Here is a 19,434-nt window from a genome sequence, read left to right as displayed (position 1 = left end):
ATCTAGGAATAAACCTACCTAAGGATACGAAAGACCTGTATGCAGAAAATTATAAGACACTGATGAAAGAAATTAAAGATGATACAAATAGATGGAGAGATATACCATGTTCTTGGATGGGAAGAATCAACATTGTGAAAATGACTCTACTACCCAAAGCAATCTACAGATTCAATGCAATCCCTATCAAACTACCACTGGCATTTTTCACAGAACTAGAACAAAAAATTTCGCAATTTGTATGGAAACACAAAAGACCCCGAATAGCCAAAGCAATCTTGAGAACGAAAAAAGGAGCTGGAGGAATCAGGCTCCCTGACTTCAGACTATACTACAAAGCAACAGTAATTAAGACAGTATGGTACTGGCACAAAAACAGAAAGATAGATCAGTGGAACAGGATAGAAAGCCCAGAGATAAACCCACGCACATATGGACACCTTATCTTTGATAAAGGAGGCAGGAATGTACAGTGGAGAAAGGACAGCCTCTTCAATAAATGGTGCTGGGAAAACTGGACAGGTACATGTAAAAGTATGAGATTAGATCACTCCCTAACACCATACACAAAAATAAGCTCAAAATGGATTAAAGACCTAAATGTAAGGCCAGAAACTATCAAACTCTTAGAGGAAAACATAGGAAGAACACTCTATGACATAAATCACAGCAAGATCCTTTCTGACCCACCTCCTAGAGTAATGGAAATAAAAACAAAAATAAACAAATGGGACCTAATGAAACTTCAAAGCTTTTGCACAGCAAAGGAAACCATAATCAAGACCAAAAGACAACCCTCAGAATGGGAGAAAACATTTGCAAATGAAGCAACTGACAAAGGATTAATCTCCAAAATTTACAAGCAGCTCATGCAGCTCAATAACAAAAAAACAAACAACCCCATCCAAAAATGGGCAGAAGACCTAAACAGACATTTCTCCAAAGAAGATATACAGAATGCCAACAAACACATGAAAGAATGCTCAACATCATTAATCATTAGAGAAATGCAAATCAAAACTACAATGAGATATCATCTCACAGCAGTCAGAATGGCCATCATCAAAAAATCTAGAAACAATAAATGCTGGAGAGGGTGTGGAGAAAAGGGGACACTCTTGCACTGCTGGTGGGAATGTGAATTGGTTCAGCCACTATGGAGAACAGTATGGAGGTTCCTTAAAAAACTACAAATAGAATTACCATACGACCCAGCAATCCCACTACTGGGCATATACCCTGAGAAAACCAAAATTCAAAAAGAGTCATGTACCAAAATGTTCATTGCAGCTCTATTTACAATAGCCCGGAGATGGAAAGAACCTAAGCGCCCATCATCGGACGAATGGATAAAGAAGATGTGGCACATATACACAATGGAATATTACTCAGCCTTAAAAAGAAATGAAATTGAGTTATTTGTAATGAGATGGATAGACCTAGAGTCTGTCATACAGAGTGAAGTAAGTCAGAAAGACAAAGACAAATACCGTATGCTAACACATATATATGGAATTTAAGGGGAAAAAATGTCATGAAGAACCTAGGGATAAGACAGGAATAGAGGCGCAGACCTACTGGAGAACGGACTTGAGGATATGGGGAGGGGGAAGGGTGAGTTTTGACAGGGCGAGAGAGAGTCATGGACATATACACACTAACAAACGTAGTAAGGTAGATAGCTAGGGGGAAGCAGCCGCAAGGCACAGGGATATTAGCTCGGGGCTTTGGGACAGCCTGGAGGGGTGGGGGGGGGAGAGTGGGAGGGAGGGAGATGCAAGAGGGAAGACACATGGGAGCACATGTATATGTATGGCTGATTCACTTTGTTATAAATCAGAAACTAACACACCATTGTAAAGCAATTATACCCCAATAAAGATGTTAAAAAAAAAAAATAAAAGATTAAAAAAAAAAAAAAATTTTAAATCACTTTGTCAACTTTTATGAAAAATTCTATTGTGCTTTGGATTAGACTTGCATTGAATCTGTAGACAATATCCTTATGATATATTGTCTCTCTATTCTTGAATATGGGTTATCTCTGTATTTAGGTCTTCTTTTTTTTTTTTTTTTCTTTTTGCGGTACGCGGGCCTCTCACTGTTGTGGCCTCTCCCGCTGCGGAGCACAGGCTCCGGACGCGCAGGCTCAGAAGCCATGGCTCACGGGCCCAGCCGCTCCGCGGCATGTGGGATCTTCCCGGACCGGGGCACGAACCCGTGTCCCCTACATCGGCAGGCGGACTCTCAACCACTGCGCCACCAGGGAAGCCCTATTTAGGTCTTCTTAAGTGTCTTTCAATAAAGTTTTATAATTTTGCATATAGGTCTTGCACATCTTTTTCTGGATTATCTTGCTATAAATTGCTTTACACTCAATTCCTGGCTTGAGATGTTTTTGAATCACCCAGGTGATGAGAATCTGGTCTACAAATCTTGAGAGCAAGCTTATTAATTAATAAACAGTTTCTCAGGGTTCTTTTGCTCTCTCCCCCTGTGTCTGTAAAGTCCTAATGCAACTTTTCTTATAAACCAGTGAGAGTGGGAGTGTGGAGTGGCTTTATATCTGGTTCTCATTTATTCTAAATATGCAGTCCTTTTGGGATCCCAGTTTTATGGGAACAAGACCATTAACTACATTCTCCACTTTGGACAGGCCATAGGTTTAACTCTTTCCCACTGGCCTCACAAGGCACTAAAAACCGCACATCAATTTTGCTTCAATAGACAAATGCCTAAAGGGAAAATTGGGCTTCAGGGTTCATCTGACCTCTCTGGATTCTGTCTTTCATTAATATTTTGGCCTGAAAATTCTATATGGTGTTGTTAGATCTTTAATGTTTTTAAGAGATTAAAAAATAATTTCTTCAGCATTTTAAGTTGTATTCAGCTGGAAGTTTTGTCCAAATAACCTCTTCCACCATATTTTTGGAAACAGAACTCTTACTATGTTTTAAATGAAACAGATTTTAATAGATCAAAATAAGAGCTGTTTTTATGTTGTGGACTCTCAATTTTGTATAATCATTCATTGAAAAATTTTTGTTCAATTTTAAATTTCCTACTCAGAAATAGCTGAGGACATGTATACACTGCCTTTATCAAACATCATATAATCATCTTGACTAGTTGCCTTACTGGCTTTTTAATTTTGGTTGCTACCAGTGTTAATTACACAGACTTTAAAAAAAATTATCAAAGCAAAATTTTCCAGAGCTTAATTATTATTTTACTTTTTATTCTTTTAATTTTCAGTTATACTTCACCTGTATTTTACAGATTACATAACAATCTTGAGGGTTTTTTTTTTAGCACATGACAGTTTTCAGAAACTTTCACATACCCATTTAGTCTTTAAAATACAGTGTGTACTAGGCAAGGTGGGTAAACTCATCACCTTTATCAGATGAGTCACTGGGAGAAATGGAGCTGTCTTGGAGCCTCGTGAGTGGCAGGTAAGTGGCTGTGACACGGGGCTCTAATTCCATTTTCCTGACCCCTGGTTCTGTTTCCTTACACTGGCTCTCTGCCGTCTCTTTAGTTCGTTAGTGCTTGCAGGAAAAATATAAAAACAGAATCTAGAGGTGATTTGTGAGTTTTGTTACCAAAATCAAAATGTCTTTTCCCTTCAACTGGTAGAAGGTGTATTCTATCGTGGGCCCTTCAACATGATGCGTCTCTGCGGTATGAAACTGAATGAAGAATAGTTCCTGACTCTGCTAAATTTCTGTTCATTTGGCACTTTTGAGATTTTCTTTTCAAGTTACAAAACATACCATATGTACAAAAGTGCGTATATCATGCATAGTTTAAAAATAAGTATTATCTTAATATCTATAGTTTGATTGTTAATCTTGTTGCTCTGAATGTGTCACAGTTTAAATAACAGATTTAGGTTTAGTGCTGTAACATTTAATACTACATTATGCATAATGATACGATCTTTCAAGAGAGCATATGTTAACCTGATGTGTGTTATTTTGTTAATTTTTAAACTTTCTCAGGTCTTTGACATTTTGAATTCAGCTGAGTTAATCTGTCTGATGAGGCGTATATCAATACCTAAAAACTTTACTGTTGAATGCATGGTTGCTATGAATCATAACAGCAAGAATGCAAGCATTTGGCTGGGCTGTGGGCACACTGACAAAGGACAGCTCTCCTTTCTTGACTTAAATACAGAAAGATACACTTCTGCGGTAAGTCCAAATACCATTTAAATTAGTGAAACTCCAGAAAACTCACTTTGCAAATTATTTTAAAGCATGAACCAATTGAAAATTATTTAGGGTACTCAGTGTGCAGGTGTGAAGCATCCAGCTGGGGCCGGGGGAGGACTTGAAGAACCGGCATTTGGTTTTGGACACAGCTATCTGGGTTCAACCGCTGGGCAGAACCTTTTGTCAGGGGCCCAGCCAAGTACCAGGCCCGTGAGATTCCCGAGGGTGTCCATGACTTTCAAGTGGACTGCAGTGACTGGTTCTTTAAAAAAAAAAACAAAAACAAAAAAGTTACTTGCGAGGAAATAAAATAAGAGGTAATATAGGAGTGTTATTAAATTAGCTTCCTGTTAAAACAAGTGTATTCACATGAAATGAAGTAGTGTGTGTTTTATTTTAAAATCACAGTATATGTGTGTCTTAGGTCAGGAATGCTAGAAACACAGCCTGAAACAGAGAATCTTATATGAGTGATTCAAGGAGAGAGAAACTTTTAAGGAGGTATGGGAAGCCACATAGATCAGGGGAAGAAGCTTAGCAAAAATGTAGTGTCTGAGGAAGTCTAGCCTCAGTCTTTACCCACAAGAAACTCTGGAATGTGAATAACGGCGCAGATTTATCCCTTCACCAGGCAAGGGGTCCAATATTTCATTCCCACTTATCAGTCAGTCATCAGCTGCAATTTGTCCAAGGGTAGGGGTGGCATAACCTCCCAACCATTTCTTAACAAGCCAGCTCCCATGGGCTGAAGGTAGTGAAGGGTGCAGCTCTGAGCTCTTAGTAGCCAACACTCAGAGCAGCCGGGGGTGGGTGATAGAGGAGATCTGTGCATGGCTTCTGCAAGATGGATCAATAAATTATATTGGGAAATATAAGGTAAATTTCTAGACTTAAAAAAACCTTATATTTTGATTGTTGCCTTGAAAGAAATGTTGTACCTAAACATTATTCTTAAGGTTGAACAATCCTCTTATATTACTTTGATGGAGTGGGAAATGACACTGAGAAATAATTTTCAATTTTAAAATTTTAGTTTCAGGTGCATTCTAGGCAGGGTTTTTTTTTGCCAGTTAACTCATTTATTGTTGAAAGTTAAATAAAATTGGCATTGTTTTAAAAATGAAAACCAAGAAAGTAAAAAGAGTTAAGTATGTGGATTACATAATATTTTCATTCTATGTAAGTTCTAGTCGCTTAAGTTAGAACCAAGTCCTTTAAAGCGTGTTTTCTTTTCTTAACAGGAAGTTACTGATAGTAGAATATTGTGCCTAGCCTTGGTGCATCTTCCTGTTGAAAAGGAAAGCTGGATTGTATCTGGAACACAGTCTGGCATGCTCCTCGTCATCAATACTGAAGATGAGAGAAAGAGGCACACTCTTGAAAAGATGACTGATTCTGTTACTTGCTTGTATTGCAATTCCTTTTCCAAGCAAAGGTAAGGTAGTGATTTTGACCATTGGGGGAAAATTACATATCTTTTAGATGACTTAATTGTGTGCAAAATTGTTACAGTATCAAGAAAGGTTGCTCATTTTTAACATTTTTCCATTGGTTGCATATATTAAAGGGAACTATAGGAGGCCACGAAGATATTTGCATTTTTCTGTATACAGATCAAGCTGAGACAGTTAAAAAATAGGTCAGTCATTTCTTCAGGCTTCCAGCCTTGCTCCTGGTTTTATCTCAACTATGGCTGTAACTCTTCACCACTCAGCACATCAGTTCATTTTTGTAGGGCCTCTTCAAAAATGAGTTCTCATTAATTCTTACTTTGAATACATGTATATCAATAAACTGTTAATGCCAGTCTAAAGCATATCACTTAACTAACTACCAAATTGGAAAAAAACTTCAGTAGATGAATTCAGAAGTTGTCAATAGTGAAATGGCTTAACCATTATCAGTCGAAAGGATTTTATCTCAGGAATTTATCGAAATGGCAGAATTTCAGGTGTAACAGGTTAGTTGCTGTAATATTTGGGGCAGTATGATTTCCAGGAGCCATTTAGATTATGCACCATATACTTCTCTGGTTTAAGTCAGTACTGGAAAAAAAGTATTAGAAAAATGTGAAGTTCAAGTTTTTGGTGGCTAAAATATAAACTCCACTGGCAATTTTGGAGTTGAAATTATTTGGATACTGTCAAATAAAAATTTCATCAGATGAAGTCAAATAGGCAAGGAAGAATTTATATTTAAGATTATTGCAATAGGGGAGAGGGATTGGACTCAGCTCTGCTGAAATAAAAGGTGGGAGATTTTTTAAACCCTATAGTGAGCTAGTGGAAAAGTACTGGAGGACATTGGGGGAGGGGGAGGGTCAGTGTGATTAGGTTATCTGTTTGCTGATTGTTGCTTATTGAAGTAGGCTCCTACCCTCCCACAAAGAATGGGAGAAGGGGTGCCATCCTTCCTGATGACATTTCAGAGAGGGCACCCAGATCCTTGAGAAAAGACATTCTTGAGTTGTAAAACTTGAAGAAGCTCTACATCTTAAATGGGCAGAGAAAGAAGTTGCAATGTAAGTATTCTCAAGTAAATGCCCTAAGGAAAAGGAGGTAGAGGCCAATAATCAGGAAGAAACCTATCTAAAGTTTAGTTAAGGTAGGTGGGATGTTAAGACCATCTTGGTCAATATAAGCATTATTTTTGTAACAATTTTGACATTTTTTCTTTTAGCAAGCAAAAAAATTTCCTTTTAGTGGGAACTGCTGATGGCAACCTAGCAATTTTTGAAGATAAAACAGTTAAGGTAAATGTTGAATGCATTCTGCATCAAAATTTAAGTTCTTTGTCTTATGTTTACTCATCACCACCTTCCTTCTAACTGATTATAAACTCCTTGAGATTCTGGATCATATATTCTGCTTTTTACCTTTCTATTGCTTCAGGAAGTGTTGAACACAGTACATTCTCTATAAGTACTTACTGATTAACTGTATATTTTATATGAATGAACCAAGGATGAATTGATAAATGAGATCTGCTTTATAAGGTTAGGGATGGAAATAATTCCATTTTTATATAAGTGAATTAGATAATTTCTTATAAATACATTGTGGAAAAAACAGGGGAAACAAGTTTTAAGTCTGGCTTGCTACCAACCTGTTCTTTCTTTTTTTTAACATATTTATTGGAGTATAATTGCTTTACAGTGGTGTGTTAGTTTCTGCTGTATAACAAAGTGAATCAGCTATATGTATACATACATCCCCATATATCCTCCCTCTTGTGGCTCCCTCCCTCCCACCCTCCCTATCCCACCCCTCTAGGTGGACACAAAGCACTGAGCTGATCTCCCTGTGCTATGCAGCTGCTTCCCACTAGCTATCTATTTTACATTTGGTAGTGTATATATGTCAGTGCCACTCTCTCACTTCGTCCCAGCTTACCCTTCTCCCTCCCCGTGTCATCAAGTCCATTCTCTATGTCTGTATCTTTATTCCTGTCCTGCCCCTAGGTTCTTCACAACCATTTTTTTTTTAGACTCCATATATATGTGTTAGCCTACAGTATTTTTTTTTCTTTCTGACTTACTTCACTCTGTATGACTGTCTCTAGATCCATCCACCTCGCTAAAAATAACTCAATTTCATTTCTTTTTATGGCTGAGTAATATTCCATTATATATATGTGCCACATCTTCTTTATCCACTCATCTGTTGATGGACACCTAGGTTGCTTCCATGTCCTGGCTATTGTAAATAGTGCTGCAGTGAACATTGTGGTACATGACTCTTTTTGAATTACGGTTTTCTCAGGGTATATGCCCAGTAGTGGGATTGCTGGGTCATATGGTAGTTCTATTTTTAGTTTTTTAAGGAACCTCCATACTGTTCTCCATAGTGGCTGTATCAATTTACATTCCCACCAACAGTGCAGAAGGGTTCCCTTTTCTCCACACCCTCTCCAGCATTTACTGTTTGTAGATTTTTTTGACGATGGCTATTCTGACCAGTGTGAGGTGATATCTTATTGTAGTTTTGATTTGCATTTCTCTAATGATTAGTAATGTTAAGCATCCTTTCATGTGTTTGTTGGCAATCTTCTTTGGAGAAATGTCCATTTAGGTCTTCTGCCCATTTTTGGATTGGGTTGTTTGTTTTTTTTATATTGAGCTGCATGAGCTGCTTGTATATTTTGAAGATTAATCCTTTGTCAGTTGCTTCATTTCCAAATATTTTCTCCCATTCTAAGGGTTGTCTTTTCATTCTTGTTTATGGTTTTCTTTGCTGTGCAAAAGCCGTTAAGTTTCATTAGGTCCCATTTGTTTCCTTTTGTTTTTATTTCCATTTCTCTAGGTGGTTAACCTGTTCTTTAACCTTGAAGAAATCATGTGACTTTCTGTTATTAAGATTCACATTTATCATTAAAGAATTAATTTCTCCATCCATCATTCATCTGTGGTTCTATCTAGTCATTCAACATCCTACCCATTCATACTCTTTGTTATCAAAAAAGCTTATTATCTAATGAGAGACAAAGACGTAATTATAGTATAATCTCTAGGTTACTTCCTGTACAATTTTTGCATGGAGAAGTGAAGAGATTGGTTATAAGAATAACACATTGAATACCATTTGAATTAAATCCTGTTTTTATAAGTCCTTTGAAAAATGTATCCTGAATTTTTATTTTAATACCTCTAACCATTTAAGATGGGAAAGTAGTTTTTAGAAAGCTGAAATTTTACACTGTTTCATTCTGTGGCTACTCAATTTACTGAATGTGTTTTCTCTTTTTGGCAAAGTGTAAAGGAGCTGCTCCTGTGAAGACACTCAATATAGGAAATGTCAGCACTCCACTGATGTGTTTGAGTGAATCCATGAATTCAACCGAGAAAAACATTACGTGGGGAGGATGTGGTACAAAAGTTTTCTCATTTTCTGATGATTTCACCATTCAGAAACTGATTGAGACCAGGACAAATCAGCTGTAAGTTATTCTTATCTGTGCAACTCATTTACCATATTTTTCATTTTTATTCTTTATAATCAAGTCAGTAATGCTATTGATAATCCCAAAGATCTTTCAAAATGCGTACTTTATTTTTCTATTGTAAATTTAAATATTCATTATAGAACTTAGAAAGCAGAGGAACATTAAAAAATCACCCAGTCTAATCACATTTGGGATAAAATATGAAAACTCATAGTAATTTTAGTAGTATCTATCAGTCTAATTTTTTTTAATTTTCATTATCTCTGTATCAAATTAAACATGGAATTTGAGAGGCAGCAACTCATTATTTTACTAAAGATATGGATTTAACACATGTATTTTGTATAGTTTTCTTTGTTCTTCCTTTTTTTATTGAGGTATAGTTGATTTACAATATTATGTAAGTTCCAGGGGTACAACATAGTGATTCACAATTTTTAAAGTTTATATTCCATTTATAGTTATAAACTATTGGCTATATTCCCTGTGTTGCACTATATATCGTTATAGCTTATTTATTTTATACATAGTAGTTTGTACCTCTTAATCCCCTAACATTATCTTGGCCCTCCCCCCCTTCCCTATCCCAACTGGTAAACACTAGTTTGTTCTCTGTATCTGTGAGTCTGTTTCTATTTTGTTATATTCACTAGTTTGTTTTATTTTTTAGATTCTATGTAGAAGTGATATCAAACAGTATTTGTTTTTCTTTTACTTATTTCACCTATCATAATAACCTCTAAGTCCATCCATGTTGTTGCAAATGGCAAAATTTCATTCTTTTTTATAGCTGGGTATTATTCTATTTTATATGTATATATACCACATCTTCTTTATCCATTCATCTGTTGATGGACACTTAGGTTGCTTCCATATCTTGGCTATTGTAAATAATGCTACTATGAATATTAAGGTGTGTGTATCTTTTCAAATTAGTGTTTTCATTTTTTTGGATAAATACCCAGGAGTGGAATTGCTGGGGCATATGGTAGTTCTATTTTTAGTTTTTTGAGAAACCTCCATACTGTTTCCCACAGTGGCTGCACCAATTTACATTCTCACCAACAGTGTATGAGGTTTCCCTTTTCTCCACATTCTTGCCAATATTTATTATTTGTGGTCTTTTTGATGAGAGCCATTCTGACAGGTGTGAGGTGATATCTCACTGTGGTTTTAATTTGTATTTCTCTGATGATTAATGATGTTGAGCATCTTTTCATGTGCCTGCAGACCATCTGTATGTCTTCTTTGGAAAAACGTCTGTTCAGGTCTTCTGCCCATTTTTTAATTGGGTTTTTTGTTTTTTCTGATGTTGAGTTATAGGAGCTGTCTATATATTATGGATATTAACCCCTTATCAATCGTATCATTTGCAAATATCTTCTTCCATTCAGTAGGTTGTCTTTTCATTTTGTTGATGGTTTCCTTTGCTGTACAAAAGCTTTTAAGTTTACTTAGGTCCCATTGTTTATTTTTGCTGTTATTTTCTTTGCTTTAGGAGACAGATCCCCCCCAAAAATTTTGTTACAATTTAAACCAAAGAGTGCTCAGCCTATGTTTTCTTCTAAGAGTTTTATGGTACCTAATCTTACATTTAAGTCTTTAATCCACTTTGAGTTTATTTTTGTATATGCGGTTAGAGAATCTTCTATATTTCATTCTTTTCCAGGTAGCTGTTTTTCCTGTTTTTCCAGCACCACTTATTGAAGACACTGTCTTTTCTCCATTGTGCATTCTTGCCTTCTTTGTTGTAGATTAATTGAATATAAGTGGGTGGGTTTATTTCTGGTCTCTTATATTCCATTGATGTATGTGTTTGTTTTTGTGCCAGTACCATACTGTTTTGATTACTGTAGCTTGTAATATAGTCCGAAGTCAGGGAGTGCGATTCCTTAAGTTATGTTCTTTCTCAAGATTGTTTTGGCTATTCAGGTCTTTTGTATTTCCATACAAATTTTTAAAATTATTTGTTCTTGTTCTGTGAAAAATGCCATTGGTATTTTAATAGGGATTGCATTGAATATGTAGATTGCCTGGTGTAGTATGGTCGTTTTAACAATATTAATTCTTCCAATCCGTGAACACGGTGTAGCTTTCCATCAGTTTGTGTCATCTTCAATTTCTTTCATCAGAGTCTTACAGTTTTCTGAGTACAGCTCTTTTATCTGCTGTAGTAGGTTTATTCCTTGTTATTTTATTCTTTTTGATGCAGTTGTTAATGGGATTGTTTCCTTAATTTCTCTTTCTGATTGTTTGTTGTTAGTGTATAGAAATGCAACAGATTTCTGTATCCTGCAACTTTAGTGAATTCATTGATGAGCTCTAGTAGTTTTCTGGTAGCAACTTCAGGATTTTCTATGTATAGTATCATGTCATCTGCAAACAGTGACAGTTTTACTTCTTCCTTTCCAGTTTGGATTCCTTTTATTTCTTTTTCTTGTCTGATAGCTGTGTCTACTTCCAGTATTATGTTGAATAAAAGTAGCCAGAGTGGGCATCCTTGTCTTGTTCCTGATCTTAGAGGGAACGCTTTCAGGTTTTCGCCATTGAGAATGATGTTAGCTATGTGCTTGTCATATATGACCTGTATTATGTTGAGATATGTTCCCTCTACGACTACTTTCTGTCAAGTTTTTATCATAAATGGATGTTGAATTTTGTCAAAAGCCTTTTCTGCCTCTATTGAGATGATCATATGCTTTTTATTCTTCAGTTTGATGTGGTGTATCACACTGATTGATTTGTGGATATTGAAAAATCCTTGCATTGCTGGGTTAAATCCTACTTGATAATGGTATATGATCATTTTAATGTATTGTTGGATTTGGTTTGCTAATATTTTGTTGAGGATTTTTGCATCTATGTTTATCAGTGATACTGGCCTGTAATTTTCTTTTTTATGTGTTTTCTTTGTCTGGTTTTTAGTATTGAGGTGATGCTGGCCTCATAGAATGAATTCAGGAGCATTCCTTCCTCTAATATTCTGAAATATTTTGAGAAGGATAGATGTTAAAACTCTTCTCTAAATGATTGGTAGAATTCATTTGTGGAGCTTTCTGGTCCTGGACTTTTGTTCACAAAGTATTCTATTCAGAATGGTTAGGGGATAATATGAAATAATTGCCAAATACTCTAGCCTGTTTCTTTTTCAAAATAGTGTTAATCCTTTATATGCATTAAGAGCTAACATAATAAGGTTGTATTATATTTTGAAATACTAGAAAAATGAAATGACATTCTTTTCTTTCCCCCTAGGTTTTCTTATGCATCTTTCAGTGATTCCAACATCATAGCAGTGGTGGTAGACACGGCTCTTTATGTTGCTAAGAAAAATAGCCCATTTGTGGAAGTATGGGACAAGAAGACTGAAAAACTCTGTGAACTGATAGACTGTGTGCACTTTTTAAAGTAAATTATTTTTTTTTTAATTTTACTGTGAAAAGAATACTACATGAGACCTACCCAATCAACAAATTTTTAAGTGTACAATATGTTGTTGACTGTAGGTACAGTGTCATTGGTTCTTTATTTTATGCCTATAAGAGCTGTCCTTACACTTCATATTTCACAGAGAGAGGAAGTATGGCTTATTTAAAAAAACAACCCTCAGAAACAAAATTGTTAATGCTTCTCAGCACCATCTGTTGGTATCCAACAAATTTCATTTTTGAAAAAAAAAATAGGCACATAATAGATATGGTTTCCTCAAGGTATTACAAAGAAAAAGTCACAAAACAATATAAAATATGGGTGAAAAAATGTACTGGATTGACCAGTGCACTAAGGAGGGAAGATCAAGATGCCAGACTGAGGCCGCAGTGCTCAGTCTGATACAGTGTGTCGGAGACTTCCCATCAAGCACATCCCTTGTTTGCTGCTGCTGGCACACAGGACCATTGCCAGCCTTCTTTGCTAGCTACTTCATAGTTTTGTTCTGGTTTTATAGTATAGATTTTTTTATCTGCTGGAGAACATTTAGATTATATACCGTATCCATAAAATGAGATTTCAGAGTTTACTTTCCTAACACCTTCTTAGTTTTTCTCTGGATGGTGAGGAAATTTATGTTCAGAAGTTCTGCCTGGTAAAGGGTCCCTTACTTCATGAAATTCTAAAATTATTACGATTCTTTTACTTCTGGATACCTCATTTTTGTCATGAATTACTCATTAGCTCAGCGAAAAATTCAGTCGTTTGTATTCATATCTTTTACATGTAGATGATTATAATTTTATTTTCCTCTATAACTTTTAGACTTCATAAAAACCTTTTGAAACTAACTTTTTTTTCTTCGTATTGGGCAAATTGGTTCTTTTTTTTTTGCTGGATTACATAGGCTTATTAATAAAAATTGTATCTATCTTATTTATTTCAGAATTTCTTGAAGTTAGGAGACAGTTTTGTTATCTTTGATCATTTATGCTTTATGTAGTGAAACGTGGCTCTTTGACATACTATATTTAGCAAAATTAGTTCTGTACAATTTTAATAGTATGTAATGTATGCTGTCATGTATTCATAATTTAAAATGTTATATATGTGTGTGTGTCTGTATATACAGAGAGAGACACACATTTATTTTATCTCTTTATTTCTGAAAAAAGTATTAATGCATACTTTCCTTACGGTTTTTAGGGAGGAGCTGGTCAAAGCAAGCAAGGAAGCGAAACACCAAATGTCTTATTCTGGGAGAGTGAAAACTCTCTGCCTCCAGAAGAACACTGCCCTCTGGATAGGGACTGGGGGGGGCCATATCTTACTCCTTGATCTTTCAGCTCGTCGAATCATCTGTATAATTCACAGCTTTTGTGATTCTGTTAGGGCCATGATGACTGCACAGTTAGGCAAGTTTCTTTCCTTTAGATCTTTTTTTTCATATTCTCTAAGACTATAAAAATATGTTTTTATTTTAAATTTAAGTTTTCTCTTCACTTTCCAGCGTCATGTGAAGTGTCTCAGAAGTTCACAGTGAAATTTTGCAGGATGTATTTTGAATAGGGCCCTTAAAAACACGGAGGGAATAGATGTTTTTAGTCCCATAAGAGAAGCAGATTATTCTGACACTAAATTTGGGTCTTACTTTCTCTTTGTTCTTTATAATTAAGACAAAAACATATAATGTTGAGTATTTTTAAGTTTTTGACCAAAGAAATTAAAACAGATGTTTATTTTGATCATAGTTTAAGCTTCCTACTAGTTTTTCATTCTATAAATAAATTTAGATTCTTGTAGCAATATATGCCGAACTTCACAATTTACAAATCATGTTTTACTCAAGCTTTTATGTTTTTTCTTGGTACTCCTTTTCTACTTAAGTATGAAAAAATCATGATAGCACATGATACTCACACTTAACTATCTTCTTTTGACTAATTATTTGCTTTAAGGAATAGACTTAGTATATATAGAGTTGATCACAAAAATGGGGTTAAGTTCTGCAAAACTAGAGTTAATGTAGCTTTAGCAAATGAGAAATAAAATGTTTAACAGGGTAAAGAGAATAGTAAATTCCTTTTACAGGAATATATTAAGGGCTGAGATAAATGTTTCTCCTCAACCTCACCCATTGTCCATGAATGGGTGTCAGAGTTGCACAGGAGTTAGAATGAGGTGCTCCTAGTGACTGGTGACTACCAGGACACACGTCCACACCAGCAAAGTAGTAGGTGTGCAGGGCGTCGTCCCTCTAGTCTTACTCACCAAGGCTGTTTTATCCTTTAATTTAATTTGTATGTATTGAGTTGGCCAAAAAGTTCATTCGGGTTTTTCCGTACGAACTTTTTGGCCAGCCCAATACTTTGGCATCCAAATGGTTGTTCATTACTGACATTATAGTGAGATTTCAATGGGTTTTATTGATTTTTTAAATAATTTAAACTTAATGTACAATGTATGGCATGATCTGGCTTCACTCTAGCTCTCTAGCCCTTATCATTTGCCATATTCCTCTCTGCTCTTTCTGGTCTAGAAGAACATTCAGTCCCTCTTAAATACTATGCTTCGCCCTACCTCAAGGTTTTATGTGTGTGGTTTCATCTTTTGCCTAGTTAATAACTTAGTTACTGAGTAGTAACTAATCTCCTCACTAGACTGTAAACTCCATGTGGGTTGGCTCTGCTTGTGTTTGTTCCCTTTTATTCCCATGGCCTAGCCTAGGGCCTAGTACATAGAGGCTTTTGATAAATATTTGTTGAATAAATTATTGAATGACTTGAGAATAAAGTATGGTTATGTGACAGGGTATCAGTATATTATCTATTCATGCAACTCTCTATCCAGATGCTTCACATTTGACCAGTGCCTTATAGTATCCAAAGCACTTTCGCACTATCTCTTCGACATATAACTTTGGCTGGAGGGGTACTGTATAAATATTGAACCCATTTTGCAGAAAGGTTAAGCTATTTTCTCAGATTCACACAATTAATAAGAATGATAATAAGGAGTAGATCACAAATTTTCTAACTTTAAAAAATTTCTGGTCATCTTGGAGAGTTTTTTTATTCAGTATAGTTGAGGGATCTCATAAATAATGGAATTGTAAGTTCCAAGGTTTTTGTGTCTTAAATATGAACAGTTGTACGCTTTGAAGTCCAACTTATTATATTGTTTTAACAGAAAACTTTTATTTTTTGATAAAGGAAGCCTTAAAAATGTCATGCTCGTTTTGGGGTATAACCGGAAGAGTATTGAAGGTATGCAACATCAAAAAGGTAATGTTTAATAGGATATGCTATATTCCAAGCAGGGTGCAATGATATGAATGATTATAACATATTATGTGTTTATACATTTACAGTAAATATTACATATGCTATAAAACTTTAGGCATTTTTAATTGGTAGCTTCTTTATAGTGCAAATAATTTAGATATAAATCTTTAAAATTAAGTTTTAGTTATTTAGCAGTGTTAAGTATTTATTTTTCAGGTGAAATAGAAATATCAACCACTATAAAATGAGAACTAGCTCAAACCTAAACTAAATGTGGATATTTTTCCTTACATATTACCTATATCCATATTATGTCTGATTTTGAACAGTGTTTGAAAAATCTTTATTTCTTTCAGAAAATGAAGTGTTATAGGTTATTAAAGGTCCACACTTATTAAAGTTTAGTAGTTATAGAACAAAATACATTATAGAATGTATTTTAAACATTTTCCAAATGTAATTTCTTATAAATGGCAATAATTTAGTACATTATTTACATACACACACACACACACACACACACATTTGTCCAAGGCAACTAAATATAAATTAACAAAAAGTAAAATAAAAATGTCTCATGGAAGATCTTTGAAACATGATTTGTTTTTTAATTTTCTAGAGATACAGTCCTGCTTGTCTGTTTGGGACATCAATCTTCCACATGAAGTGAAAAATTTAGAAAAACATATTGGAGTGAGAAAAGAATTAGCTGAAAAAATGAGAAGAATATCTGTTGAATAAGAGAGATCTTGGAAATCTTTGTCTTTGGATGGGAAAATTATTATCTTGTAAATATTCTTTTAAAAATGTTCACATATAAAAAGGGTATTTCAGAGCTTCCCTGGTGGCGCAGTGGTTGAGAGTCTGCCTGCTGATGCAGGGGACGTGGGTTCATGACCCGGTCCGGGAGGATCCCACATGCCGCGGAACGGCTGGGCCTGTGAGCCATGGCCACTGAGCCTGCGTGTCCGGAGCCTGTGCTCCGCTATGGGAGAGGCCACAACAGTGAGAGGCCCGCGTACCGCAAAAAAAAAAAAAAAAAAAAAAAAAAAAAATGGGTATTTCCACTACTTGCTGTTTGCTACTGTGTATATGAAGGAATGTTTATAGGTTTTATTTTGTAAAAATGTATAAACTTAATGTTTCTTATATATCCTAATTAATCTTGTGGATTAAGTAATGAAAGGAAATCGAAAAAGTACTTAATTGCAGTACTCGTAGTGAAATTTACAAAGTGGATAATTTTTTGTTTTGTTACTCATAATGAAGGTAAACTTTATTTTACATTCTGTGATTGACAGGTCTATTGCTGGACTACTTTCTAGATATTCTATAAAACAGAATAAAAATGTTAGAACAGTTTTACATGTAATACATTCCTTCTTAGATTGCTTTTAAATGAAGTTATCATATATGCTTGTAAATAGTCAGTGAATTTGCACTAATAAAGCCCTTTGTTGGGATGTGAGTTCTTTTTGTTCCTGATGCAAGCAGAGCATCTCATACAACTTCACTTTATCTAAAAGAAAATGCCATGAAATGTGCTGATAAGAAACCAACATATTGTCAAAATCCTCCTCTCCAAGAAAGACATAGCCACTCTCTTTTCCTAATTACAATTCTGCCTTTGAATATGGAGCCCTGAAGTTTTATAATTGGTGTAAATAAAATGTTCAGTCCTTCAAGTGATATTTTTATGTTTTAATTTTGATTCTAAGTGCTAAGCCAGACCACTGGCTACTTGTTCCTAATTTTCTCCACTCCAAATATTTCTACTCTTCTTCTTCCTAAATTTGTGACCCTGCAAATTCTACATCATTCAGGTAGAAACTATTTTCAGAATTATAGAATTCTACAACTCCCACTAAGACCATTGGGACAAGAATGTAACATACCAGTTTGCTGAAGAAGAAAGGAGCTTTAGCTATAATGGTACCTGTTAACCTAATCTTCTAAATTATACTTAAATTGTTTAAATAAATTCCCATGGTAGGAGTATCAGGGCTGAGTACCTAGGTAACCATTTAAGTGTCATTTCTGCTTTAAAAAAATACATTTTTGGTAAATCTGTTGACCCTGGCCAATATTTATAATTTCAAACAATTCCCTATGATAGGATAACTAGCCCATTTAATAATCTCAAAACTGAGAATTTTATTATATGAAGACTAAATTTCTTTATATTAAGGGTAATTAATAAATTCTTAACCCTGAAAGATTCTCCATTTTTCAGAGGACCTATATTTTAATTTGTTGTGTAGTTCAAAAAAAAGTCAGAAATGATGGAGCTATTTGTTCCTGTGATATTTCTCATTGTTACTTTGTATTCATATGCCAAAGACAGTTATGGAGAAATAGGTAAATGAACATTGTATTTAAATGAAGCAATAAACATTTTTTAAAGCATGTTTGTGAATTTTAAAACTTTGTGATAATGTTTTATTTTTCACATATAAGTCTGTAATCCATCTAAACTTTGTATTCATCTGTGTATGTAACATTCCACTATAGGAGTTGCTAACTGAAATATTCTCCTGGAGCTTTATTCAATTTTCTATAGTACAACCAGTTGTCAGGATCTCGGGATAAAACCCAATGGGCATAATGTATTCTATTTTCAAATTCTCATAAAAATTTTCTTAAGAAGAATGGTTCACTCTTGAGTACTGTTCAAAAAATAAGACTTTAGAACAACCGATTTATTAAAAAAATAGTCATTTAATTTTTTTTTCTGATTTGAACCCTAGTGTAAACTGCTAATCATTATCAAAACGTAAGCATTTATCTTAACAGAAAATATACTTTGGGGGAAGTTTAGATATAAAGAAAAGGGAGCTTCTCTGAATCTAATTCTGGCAGGCATTATTGATTATGTGTGAACTATTTATTTTTCATCTGGACGGTAAGACATATTGATGAAACAGAACAGAAGTAGCAAAAAAGATTGCCTGCTTGTCAGTTCTATTGCTGCTTACTGATTTACTTTTCTATCCTACATTGGTCTAAATTCCATGTCAGCCTATTACAGCAAGGGGATTTCCTCGTGTCGAAATGAAAGTGGTACTTGCAAAGAGTTAACAGGATTTTTTTCTGCATTTACTGAAATAAGCATATTAAGTGCAACTCTATCAATGGTATTAACTATGGACATACTTAATTTTTTAATATGAAGATCAGTGTACTTGATAGGGTTTATGATTTTCTCTCCTCCAATGAATTGCCTGTGGCTGCTGATTTCCAGATGGTACATCCCTATTCTGAGCTGGGTAATGTTTTGTGTACAGAGTGGGGTGAGATTGCTCTGAGTTTTTGTTGTTGGGGGGTGGGGTAGGAGTGGGAGTAGAGAGAGCGGTGTGGTTGAAGATCATCCAATGAAAACTCTTCTGCCTTAGCACAGAATTATTTTTTCTATGTAACTTCCATGTATTACACTCAACATCTCTTTGCTCCCTTCCCCTCCTACAATATGGGTTTTTAAAAATTTTATCTGTTTCATATCCACTATGTTTGAGCTACATTACTGGCTAGCACAATGCTCCTGGCACATAATTATATATGGG

General features: G+C 34.9%; 1 protein-coding gene across 4 annotated transcripts in view; it reads left to right on the top strand.

The window, feature by feature from the left end:
* The window catches only part of LRRK2 (leucine rich repeat kinase 2), a 153,033-nt gene extending 134,752 nt beyond the window's left edge, over positions 1-18,281 (top strand). For 3 of the 4 annotated variants that reach the window (XM_032644296.1, XM_032644298.1, XM_032644299.1), the window contains 8 exons: positions 4,005-4,199; positions 5,462-5,655; positions 6,900-6,972; positions 8,971-9,155; positions 12,417-12,569; positions 13,797-14,005; positions 15,803-15,874; positions 16,494-18,281. In XM_032644296.1, the coding sequence (XP_032500187.1) occupies positions 4,005-4,199; positions 5,462-5,655; positions 6,900-6,972; positions 8,971-9,155; positions 12,417-12,569; positions 13,797-14,005; positions 15,803-15,874; positions 16,494-16,615 (1,203 nt within the window). In that variant the 3' untranslated portion in view covers positions 16,616-18,281. The remainder of the gene's footprint in view (positions 1-4,004; positions 4,200-5,461; positions 5,656-6,899; positions 6,973-8,970; positions 9,156-12,416; positions 12,570-13,796; positions 14,006-15,802; positions 15,875-16,493) is intronic. The other variant, XM_032644297.1, reaches the window with a different exon arrangement.
* The last annotated feature ends 1,153 nt before the right edge of the window (positions 18,282-19,434 follow it).

Source organism: Phocoena sinus, chromosome 10, assembly GCF_008692025.1.
Source record: "Phocoena sinus isolate mPhoSin1 chromosome 10, mPhoSin1.pri, whole genome shotgun sequence".
NCBI lineage: Eukaryota > Metazoa > Chordata > Mammalia > Artiodactyla > Phocoenidae > Phocoena > Phocoena sinus.
Note: the sequence above shows the minus strand (reverse complement) of the source record. Positions and strands in the feature narration are given on the sequence as shown.